The 12,298-nt window shown below is 38.6% G+C and overlaps 1 protein-coding gene across 2 annotated transcripts in view; it reads left to right on the top strand.

The window, feature by feature from the left end:
• Positions 1 to 12,298, top strand: part of lsr (lipolysis stimulated lipoprotein receptor) — a 68,126-nt gene that overhangs the window by 17,398 nt on the left and 38,430 nt on the right. For both annotated transcript variants that reach the window (XM_048261205.1, XM_048261206.1), the window contains one exon: positions 5,600 to 5,647. In XM_048261205.1, coding sequence (XP_048117162.1) covers positions 5,600 to 5,647 — 48 coding nt within the window. The remainder of the gene's footprint in view (positions 1 to 5,599; positions 5,648 to 12,298) is intronic.

The following is a 12,298-nucleotide window of genomic DNA, read 5'->3' as shown; positions in this document are numbered from 1 at the left end:
AAAGAAATAAATATTTTTAAAATTTTAACTAAAACACGTTGCTCACACTTATTGGCACCCCTGAAAAATCTTATAAACAAAACAGAAGCATTTGCCTATCTAATTTCAATTTACTTAAGTTAATCAGAGTGTCTGTGAACTTTCAGAAGTTGTTTATGACTTTCTTTTTCACTATGGTATGAAAATAAAGTCACACAGAGGCTAAATCCTAAATTTAAATAAAAAGAAAGTGTGTTGACATTTGTCAGAAGTCAGAAAATGCCTATGACAACTAGGTACTTTGTTGAAAATGCCTATATTTACAGTTAAAACAATTATTAAAAGGTTCTAATCATCTGGAAATGTGACAAACATGCTTGGGCAAAGACCCATGGTTATCTTGCCGCCACGTACAGAATGGAGGATGGTGAGATAGGCAAAACATTCCATAAGAACCACTGTTGGAGAGTTACAGACAAAGGTATCATCTTGGGGTCACCAAGTTCGCCAAAAAATCTTCAAAAGTGACCTCACTGCTAATAGATTAGGATGCCAGGTAAAAGCCTGTCCAGTCATTTAATTACCAATGTAAATTGCAGGAGTTATATGAATGGTACAGTGACTTTGTCTGGAAGTGTGGTCTTTTGTCAGATGAAATGAAAATTGCGCTCTTTGGCTAGATACACTTTAGGTGTGTTTAGCATACATAGAAGAATGGCTATACTGAAAAGAACCCCATGCCTAATGAGAATTATGGTGGAGGGGCTGTGCTATTGTGGGGCTATTTTTATTCCCAAAGGCCCTGAGCACCTAATTAAGGTGCATGGTTTCATAAACACCAAGAAAAACCTTTGAAAAACCTTTGTTCCTTTTGAAAAACATTTTCAAAGGAAATCTGTCAATCTCTGGCAAGACACTAAAAGCTGGTCATGATTGGATCATTCATCAGGTCAATGAACCAAAACAAATGTCCAGATCACAACAAATATGGTTTGCTGAACACAAAATCAAGCTTCAGACATTGCCATTTCAGACCTCTGATCTAAACTCCATAGAAAAACGGTAGGGTGAGTCAAAGAGGAGAATGCACAAGTGTAGACCTAGGAATCTGGACGATCTAGGGAGATTTTGTAAAGACGAACGGTCTTAAATCTCTTGCTTTGTATTCTCCAACTTTATGGGGTGTCATAGGAGAATATTACAGGCTGTTTATTGGCAAAGGGAGGCTTAAGAAGGTATTACAAGCAGGGGTGCCAATAATTGTAAGCAAAGTGTTTTTGTTAAAAATATTTATTTCTTTATGAAATTTTACTTTTTCTCAAAATAAATTTGCTTCCCTTCAAGGTTGTATTTTTCTTAAAATTTTTTTGGACAGAATATGTTTTATACCGGTTTTCAGTCAACTTTAGCAGAGGTGCCAATAATTCTGGAGGGTACTGTATGTCTCAACGTGCGTGGGACTAGCTGAATAGAGAAATTAGTTCATACATGCCAGGATAAGCATATTGGCAGACATACAACATAAGTACATGTAGCAGCCGAACCCTCATGCGACCGGTTTATAGGGAATGAGGGGGGCAGAGATCGGCCTAATGGAGTGTCGCAGGGTTTCGTTATCCTACTTAAAATTATTAGAAAAAGGATGATCATTTACTTTTAAAAATGTAAGTGAAGGAAGATACAGGTGATAATTATGTTAGCCTCGTTAAGATGGTCAAAAGCCCCCCTAAAAAATTATAATAATAATAATATGCGTCCCATTAGGGCTGAGAGCAGTATTAAAGGGGTTTTACATGGGGAGGAGGAACACAAAATGTTCCTCTATGCGGATGACATTTTATTGATTATTGAGGATCCTCTAATATCAATCCCTAACATTGTAGCCACAATAGAGGCTTACTCAAAACTGTCAGGCTATAAAATAAATTGGCAAATATCTGAATGCATGCCAGTATCAAAAGGATGCAATCAATCTATATTAACCAACTTTCAGTTGAAATGGGTCCATACTGGAATGACGTACTTGGGTATTAAATTGTGTCCAGCCTTGGAAAACATAATTACTATAAATATGTCACCTTTAATTAAGAAAATTAAGTTGAATTTGGACAAATGGCGGCTGATTAATCTCTTAGACTCTATGGGGGAAATTAGTGTCATAAAAATGGTGGTGGCTTCACATTTTAATTACAAATTACATCTCTATGATGATACCAGTAACAATTTCTGATGGAATATTTAAGCAATATAACAAGTTAATTACAGAGTTCTTATGGAATGGAAAAAGGCCCAGAATTAGACTAAAGAAACTACTATCTTCATGAGATTGTGGTGGATTAGCACTTGCCAATGTGGAACTGTACAGCTTAGCTTTTAAGATGAATAAACTAGCAAGACATTGGGGAACCTACTTATCTGGTCCTGGGTGGATTAAGATGGATGAGGTGCTTGCATGCCCATGTAGTGCTGTTGAACTATTATCACAGAAAAATACAGAAAACCAGACAATGGGAAGAAACGTAATTCTGCAGCATTCACAATGGGCATGGGCAAGAGCACACACGATATTGGGTATCTCACAATACAAACAAAGCTATTCCTCAATCTGGAATAATCCCTCGGTTTGTATTGCAAAAAAATCTTTTGCTTGGCAAGCATAGCTGGTGAAAGGCATACGGGTAGTTAAGGCGAGACACGGCAGGTGAAAACATTGTTTTTTCATGCACTGGTCAATTTCGAGATTTTGTGCTAGTTTGCTACCTTAGCATGTATTCTGTCACACTACTACAACAAAAAAGTCAGATTTACACATTTAAGTGTTTATTTCATTACCTTGTGTTTACTCGCGCCAGTATATTTCTCCTAAATTCACCAAAAGTTAGCATTCTAACCTTGCATGTACTACCGTTACCGTGATCCAAAACATATCATGTGTAGTACCATTGGAAAGCTCTGTTTGTCCTGTATCACGCTATGTGATCCATATATGGACACTTCCTTTGTATCAGCAATCAATCGCGAAAGTTCAAAGGCGAGTCTAGGCTGAGAACGGAATCTTATTGGCTGTTCAAGGCTGTTTTTCCTCTCCCACTCTGAGCACAAAATCTCCACTTCAGAAGCACTTATTACACCAAACTTTCTAGTCTTATGCTTAACTATATTTAGAAGATTTTCACGGAGGGGTTTGTTTATATGTTATTCCAAGCCTGATTTATGACATTTTATGCCTAAAAACATTTTTTTTTAAGGCTATTGACAGCATATTCTGATAAACAGGATAACAAAAGTAGATATCCATAAATCCCTCTAATTTCCCCCATCCATGTGAACACAATGAAAACCTAATTTTGAACCTGGCTGTATCCAATGCTGAGATTTCGTATTTTAAAATGTATGCACATCAGCACATATTTAATTAGATAATGCATAATTTGCACATGTAAACATTAAATTACAGAAAACTTGTAATACATATTTTTCTCATATTAATGTAAGTAATCAACTAAGTTTCATAGTGATATCTGCTGGTTAAAAATGTAACCCTATTCACCTGTAGCGTCTTGCCTTAAAGATCTTTACAGGGAGCAATTATTTATTACCCTGGATATCCAGAGTTCTCGCAAGAGCACAATGGAATTGTCTCTGCGAGACACTCTGGCAATAAGCAATGATACACGTTTTTTCCCCTTGCACCCTGTGGAACCAATCAAATCATATGGTATAGTCGGGCCAGAGGCGAGCTAAACTGATGACGACAGCGCTGCAACGTTGGAAACATTGATCGTAGTGTTATCCAATTGCGTCAAAGTCCAGAATCATTCAGAGTAAACATTGGTCTAGTGTTATCCAATTGCGTGCAGTGAGATTTTCAAATGCATGCTTGGTGCCGCCCCTCAAGTTGGGCCATTACATTGTTCGTGGCCAGACCCTTAATCTTTCTAGATTATCAGGGTCTGGATTTTCCAGGCTAATTATTTATGTCATTTGAGGACCGTTAAGAACAATTCCACTTAACAGATAGAGGGGATTTTTGGAAGTACCGTAGAGATGGTCCTGTTCTGTGGGCCGTTTCTAGAAAAGTTGGCAACGACGTTGCTCAACCACCATGGTACGACGCAACTTGCGACCAAACAACGACATTGTTACACCTGTTTCCAGAAAGCATCGTACCTGTGTCGCAATTCGCTACCTCCGACGTTCGGACACCGTAGTTCCAACAACGTTGTTGATGATGCAGCGATACATATCATTGGTGGAAACAGTGGAAACGCGTAATACCCCACCCCCTAGAAATGTTCTGTCACGGCCCATGTCGACATTTTTCTAATCTAAACCGAGTGATTAATGCTGGCATTGTCATTGCCATCAGCCAAAACATAAACCTATTGCAAGCATATAAAACAGTTAACTTAGGCAGACCAATATGAATCATTATTTGTGTTAAATATCTATGTTGGAAAAAATATATAGCCTGGACAAATGTCTGGGTATCCCATAGTTTATCAACTGTCTCGTGGCTTAACGGCAGCGCGTCGGCGCATTGTGCGCTCGGCCGGAGTTCGCATCCTATCTCTTCTTTTCATCTCTGAGTAAGAGTAGGCCTACGAGACACAACAATAGGTTTTGACCATACATATTTATGTATATAGTTACTCTACATCGAGAGACCATAGGTACAATACATCAGTCAAAAACAATTGAATCTACGTGTCACACTAGTTCACCTGCAGGTAGCGAGAAGCAAGAGGGCAATCTCACATCAGAAAATCGAACCTACAACGTTGGGATAACAAGTCATCTGCTTTAGCCACTACACCATTTGTCACTGCTGATGCAGGGCCTGTGAAGATTATAATACTAAAAGCAAGGCAATACTTGAATTAACATAAATAGCAAGAATGAGCCAAGTAGGGGAGTCAGTGTCTTAATCAAAATTAAGCTACAGGATAGATCAATCATTGAGTCACGAGATAAACATCCACTTCGCAAATTTTGGTTAGGCGGTTGTGATTTTTGGTTAGGCGCTCCGGACACCAACAGGAACTACCAAGGAACGACACAAGTGCGACTGCCTAGGGGCAGTAGTTCAAACGACCAAACTTTGCGTCTTGCGATTGAGAGTTCGAACTACCCTTTCTAGAAACACCAAATCCAAGAACGATGGAGCGAACTACCAAGGTTGCGACGCAAGTTAGCAAACGATGCTTTCTAGAAACGACCCCCTGATGGGCAAATTGGAAGGGGTCCAGTGAGGGTGCTAAGCAGATCTTGAGGTTGGCCAAGACCAGCCTCTCGAAGCACGTCATGATGATGGGGGGGTGAGTGCAAGTGGAGTGTTTTGCCACCGGGGGCTTGTTGCAGTGGAGTGTTTTAGCACCAGCACAATGGAGTTTGTTTTAAAGCACATTGGGACCGCTGTCTGGGCTAGTGACAGATAAAAAATTGAACTCTAAATTGTCACATAATTTCAAGCTAACTGATTTTAAAAAGATTGCATAGCATTGTAATAAATAATGCCCTGTATTTTCTCCCTCTCATTACCATTAGTGTGGTCTAGGCAACTCACTGTATTATTATTATTATTATTATTATTATTATTATTATTTTCTTCTCTCTTCAGTTGGGCAGGATTCTCAAGTACCTCTGCTGCAGGATCGTGATGGCCAAAGTAAGTAACCTACATTACCATCCAGAATTACTTATTTAGTTATTTATTTATATTATATAATTACTTTTGGTAAAGTTGACTAAAACGGGTATAAAAAATATTCTTGACTGTTGTAGAAAGAAATGGCTGATCTTTAATGCAATATCTATATTGCCCATTATCAGCAACCATTCATCCAATGTTCCAAAGGCACATTCTGTTTACTAATCTGATATCATTTTAAAAGGCTAACTGAGAAAGCATTGGGGAACCCTTTTGCAATTATGTAAGCACATAATGTAATCTGAAAAAACTGCTGCCCTGATTAAAAAAAACAATGCAACTGATCTCAGCTGGTATTGTCTATAATGGAGTGGAATGGAAATTTCTAAGTGACCCCAAACGTTTGACCGGTTGTCAAACAGGTAGTCAAACAGCATTTCTTCAGAAATTAATGTTTGAAAACACACAGTAATGGTCTGTAAATTATAGGCCTTAGGGCACCAAAATGGCCAGCAGAAGCACTGGATCAATGCAACAATATTCCCAATGTTTGCTAAATTGGCACAGCGCTATCTGTAAGTGTAGGCTATATAGTACTCTCCGGAATTATTGGCACCTTTGGTAAAGTTGACTAAAAACAGGTATAAAAAATCATCTTTGCCGATTTATTGTAATGTATGAAAACAATGAGGAAATATCCACCCTTGAAGGGAAGGAAATTTATTCTGAGAAAAAGGAAAATGTAAAACAAAACATATCAGAAGCATTTTCCAATCTAATTTCAACTTATTTAAGTTAATCACAGAGTGTCTGAACTTTTAAAAGTAGTTCATGACTTTCTTTTTCACCAAGGTATGAAAATAAAGTGACACAGGCTAAATCCTCTTGTCAACATTGGAAAGAGAATACACTAAATTTAAATAAAAAGAGAAAGTGTGTTGACATTTGTAAGTAAAAACTACAGTATGGAGGAAGGTAAGATAGGCCAAAAATTTCATTAGAACCACTGTTGAGCTACAGAAAAATGTATCATCTTGGTATCACCAAGTCCCCCCAAAAATCTTCAAAAGTGAAGTAGAGGGCATGCCAGGTAAAAGCCTGTCCAGTCATTTAATTACCAATGTAAATGGCAGGAGTTACTGAATGGTACATTGACTTTGTCTGGAAGTGTGGTCTACAGTCAGATGATGGTGGAGGCGCTGTGATATTGTGGGGCTGTTTTTATTCCTCAGATATTGTGCTCCTACAACCTCTGGCGGTTGCTGGCATTCGGGTCCGAGATTGAGGTATCTAGACTCCTAACATGTAGCCGTCCTACCACATGCTCGTTGGACCCTATACCTACAAGCTTACTTCAGTCCATTTAGCCCGACCATCACACCAGCTATCACACATGTGATCAATGCTTCGCTAACCTCTGGCACATGTCCAACAGCATTCAAAATGGCCCGGGTAACACTGTTACTTAAGAAAACTTCTCTCAACCCTGCTCAAGTGGAGAACTACCGTCCTGTCTCACTCCTACCTTTCCTATCCAAAGGTATCGAACGAGCAGTCTCCAAACAGGTCACTGGATTCCTTTCACAGAACAACCTTCTGGATCCAAATCAATCTGGGTTCAAGAGCGGCCACTTAAAGGAAGCCAGGGCAACCGCACGGTCATCAGTACTCTGCTTGACTTATCGGCTGCCTTTGACACGGTTAATCACCCCATCCTTCTCTCTATACGCTCAAACATGGGAATCTCTGGCTCTGCTCTCTCCTGGTTTTAATCCTACCTCACAGGACACTCGTTTAAAGTATCATGACTTGGACAGCTGTCCACACCTCACTATCTCACCACAGGGGCCCCCCAGGGCTCAGTGCTAGGCCTCCTTCTCTTTGCTATATACACCACCTCTTTGAGACAGATTATCCGTTCACAGGGTTTCTCATACCAATACTATGCAGACGACACACAGCTCTATCTGTCCTTTCCACCTGATGACCCCTGATGACAAAGTAGTCTCCGGTTCTGCTCCCACCTACTTGAATGCCCTCATACAGGCATATGCTACCTCCCGACTGTTTCTCTCCTCAGATGAATGACGTCTAGCTCTGCCACCGGTACGCTTAGGCCAATCCAAACTTTTTTGTTGTTGTTCCTCAATGGTGGAATGCGCTACCAGCTCCTACAAGAGCAGGGACATTCCTCTCCATCTTCAAAAAACTTCTGAAGGCCCATCTTTCCAGAGAATATCTCCTCGTAGCACTACTTACTCTAGCATTTACGACCTGACTAATTCTAGCACTTACCACTAAGGATCGACCGATATGTTTTTTTCAGGGCCGATACCGATATCAATTATTACCAAAACAGGAGGCCGATAACCGATGTAAAACCGATATGTCAGTAGTCAAAAAGGGTGGGGGTAGATAGTAAAGGTGATATACTGCAAAAAATTAATTCAAAAGCATTTATGCAAACTTTTCTTCTTTTGATACACAATTGTCTATCAACTTGCATCACAGGTGTAAATCCTGTGTATGATGTTAATCCAAGAACTGAGTGATAGCAATTATTTTCATAGACTAGGCCTACACAATGGGCTATGTGCTTGTTTAGGGATCTGTCACAAAGAGGATGCTTTGCCATCGTGTGTGTGAGTGCACGAGAGAAGGAGAGGAAGAGGTGCATGCGTGATGGCATAGTTTAACAAAACAGTTTTAAAATAGTTCTTAAGCTATTTAAGCATGCAATCTGTGTCCATATGTAGGCTATAAACTACACTTTTGTGAGCCTAAAAGGCACATTAATAGCCAGCTCAGGACAAGATTTACTTCAGGGGCCTCATTACAGAAAAATATCCTAACTGCTTGTCCTATCTTAACTTAAGTTTCAAAAATAGGAAAAATCCTATCTTCCTATTACAGACGCAGTTTCTAAACTCATGGCTGTGTCCTATCTTATCTCAGACCTCCTATCTTATCTTAACTTAAGAAATCCTAACTGTAACTGTCATGCCTGTTTCTGATTACAATGTATACAAGACTGTCTGTATCTATGATTAGAATGTCAGGTTGCAAAGATGGTGTTCTAAAGACAGTTGTTTGCTCAAGATGTACAAACCATAATATCAGAGAGAAATAGGTCTAGATTAAGCCTATGTAGGAAGAAAGAGAGTGTGTCAATATTAATTCATTTGATGAACAGGATAAAAAGATGAATAACAAAAAACATATTTATAATAATAAATACCGGTACTAGTCTAATATTCTGTTATAATTATTAATATTTATTTGTTCTAAATGTTCTAAATGATTTAAAACACATAACTTAAAAATGTAGCCTATAAGCTTTCACTGCATGTAGCCTAGTCTTTTCTGACAGTCAGTTTCAAAAAGCAGCAACTAGACTTTTTGATGTTCGCTATCGCATAATTTAGGACTTGTTTACTATGTAGGCCTAAGGGATAACGTCCGCCTAGGTGTCCCGTTATTCACAATTAGTGGACGAGGCGGAGGCAAAGAACTCCCGACACGCAGCACCCGAGTTTGTAGGCTAGTAGGCTAAACACAACAGCATATAGACATTCTCTGATATCACTAACGTGCATCAATCAGGAATTCGCTAAATGAAGGAAGTGGGTGCTTTACTTATTGATCCGGATCAAAGAGACAATAGCTTACATAGTGGTGTTTTTGTAACTTCAGTGTAGATAATTCATTGCAACTTCAGCAATGTAAGGTAGCCTACCTTCCTTACCTTAGAAAAAGCCCCGTCTGCCTCAGTGAGAATCATAAACTTTCTCTGTGTTCAGTCTTCTATCCTGATTGGCTGCATTCATGCTAACTAACAAATCAGACGGTGTAGTGGGCGGGACAATGCTCTTGACCACAGAGTAGCAAATGCAGGGAGTGAGAGACGCTTTACAGACAAAGTAGCGCGTTTCATTCTTTATCCATTTCTATATCGGCTCATCGTTGAAAAAAATGACCGATACCGATTATTATTAAAATGCTAAATATCGGCCCTAATAGTCGGCCCGGCCGATAATTGGTCGACCCCTACTTTACCACCTGACTAGAACTGACACTTGACTGTATAAAAACAGCACTCACTGATGCACTGTTTCTTATTCAGTGTCCCGCAGATCCTTAAAAAGTCTTAAATACAACTTTTGGTTTTTAAGGCCTAAAAAAGTCGGATTTTGTCTGGAATGTCTTGAATTATCGGAAAGGAGGTATTAAATTTGTGTAGGCTATGGGATCGCCTGCGAATGTGAAATGTCTCCAACCGATTTCGTGTATTTTTTAAACGCATTTGTGTAAGTCAGTGGTTTTTCAAAGTGCGGGCCGGGGCTTTTAGCAGTGTGTAAAAGTGAGCTGCCTGCATCAACAGCGGCGCTCGGGGAGCAGTGAGGGGTTGGGTGCTTTACTCAAGGGCACTTCAGCCATGCCTACTGGTCGGAGTTCAAACCGGCAACCCTCCAGTTACAGGTCCGAAGTGCTAACCAGTAGGCCACGGCTGCCCATAGGTACATAGGTACACCTGGTAATTTTTTCAGAATTTTTTGAGACCTAAGTGCGTGGGCCCTGGTTGAATTGACGTGGAATGACCCCTGTCTAAGTTATAATAGCCTACTTGTAATATCTGTCTGCAGCTTGCTTGCCATTAATGGGGTGGTTTCACTTTTCCCATACATTTTTTTTAAACAAGTCAATGGTTTTACAATGTTTCAGTCAAGCTTTGGTTGGTTTAAATACAACTGGTGTGCAAAATGTAAAGTAGTGGATTAACTTTGATTTGCTGTGCTGCATATGGGACAATAGATGCTCATAGTAGCCTAAATTATATAAAGTAGGCCTATTAAAATATTAAAATAGCTTAGTCTATGAAAAAATATTGAAGGGAATCCAGTCCAGTACGGGTCAATGACGGATAAGGTTTTTCAACAGGACAAATTTAAAATTCTAAAAATAAGAATTTCTGTTACAATTGTTCAAACATTAAGAATGTTGGGTATATGAAAATCCATATTAAAATTTCAAGTAATGTGATTTTAGTGTTTTTTTTTAATGAGAATGAATTGGTTGCGGCCTTAAAAAATGTCATGTGGTGTGACCATAGATTATCTTAAAATTAAATGTATTTCCTTAACGTGCTTAAAAGTTTGTTTACAAGTTCTTAATAATATGAACTGTTTAGAAACAAAGTATTTACATTTCTTTACTTTTTGTGAATATTGGACTGATATTTTTGTTCTATACTGTCATTGTCACCTTATAAAATATATTTAGAACCCTTATTTTCCCTGTAAGTTTGATAAAACTGATGGAAAAATCTGAAAAATAGCATTGACTTAAACATACTATATGACTGATTAATAACCACAGAAATTGTATTTTTTCATTTTGAATTTAACACAGTTATTGCTATTATTGGTTGCACCACATGATGAGTGGTCGCACCAAATGACTGAAAGATCTCATATTGTTAAAAATTATTAATTATTATTAAAAATATATGTAGATAGATCAATAAACTGTTATATTTTCATTTCATGAGGGTAATATAGTGCTTGCAAAGCAAAAAAAAAAAACAATTAAATAAAAAATAAAAGTTTTACACAAAGTAAAAGATTTTTAAGTTGCTAATGATGTTGAACATGTCCATATATTGGTAAAGGTATAAAAAGATAAGCTTTTTATAGCCCGTCTTTCCTAAAAAGCTTTCTCAGATACCAGCCGGGCCGGCCCTACCGTAGTGATAAGCGTCAGGGAGGATGGATGGTAGAAAGAGGCCATGAGGGACTGAAAAGGCCAGGTAAAAAGACGAAAAGTATTGGAGGAAAATGCTGCCAAATATGCCAAGCTTCCAGTTTTTTTTTGAAGAAGAAGACGACAGACATACATGTAATGGCAACTGGTAAAGAGAGATAGCCATGATTTATAGCGGCGTAATTATTGGGCTTGTAACGTTGTCAACCTATTCGCAAGCAACATATTAAATTAATTAAAATATTAGCCTTTTTGTATCATCCAATATGCCGATTCATAGACTTTGCAAATATTATGCAAATATTGATAACAAAACTCAAGCTTGATCTGTGCATGCAGTAGCCTAGGCCGAAAACAAGTAGCCTCTAAGCAGCAGATCAGCAGTCCCCAGCTGAAAATGATGAGCCCGAAATTAGCTAGCACTATTACTACAGGGACAAGTAGAAAGGTTAATAGAGTTAACCATATGATTTAAAGTTATTTTGTGTAAGAAAGAACAGTAGGCTATGACAGATCAACCTTTTATACCTTGTTTGCTCAGAAGTGGGTGTAGTAAAGGAGAAAATCACCAAACAACAACATGATAGCTGACCCATGCAGAAAAAACATGTAAACAATACAGTAGTTCAATATGCCTCTTAGTGGAATTGTGGGATACATTTCAAATGCTTTATTTCTTCCTTCCTGTTTTTGTTAACTTATCAACCTTTCCTTGTGGAATAGTGGAATATTGGTAGCCTATAATAAAAACTATACAGGATAGTAAGAGCTGAAATGTTGCCTTATTTATCAAATTTCCACCGCCACTAAAAAAGTGGGACGGTCTTGGGCCTGAAACTCCCGGGCTGAAAAGTGGCCCCACTCTGGCCCTGTGTGTGTATGTGTGTATGTGTGAGAGAGAGAGAGAGA

The sequence above is a fragment of the Alosa alosa genome, chromosome 13 (assembly GCF_017589495.1).
Source record: "Alosa alosa isolate M-15738 ecotype Scorff River chromosome 13, AALO_Geno_1.1, whole genome shotgun sequence".
Lineage (NCBI taxonomy): Eukaryota > Metazoa > Chordata > Actinopteri > Clupeiformes > Clupeidae > Alosa > Alosa alosa.
Note: the sequence above shows the minus strand (reverse complement) of the source record. Positions and strands in the feature narration are given on the sequence as shown.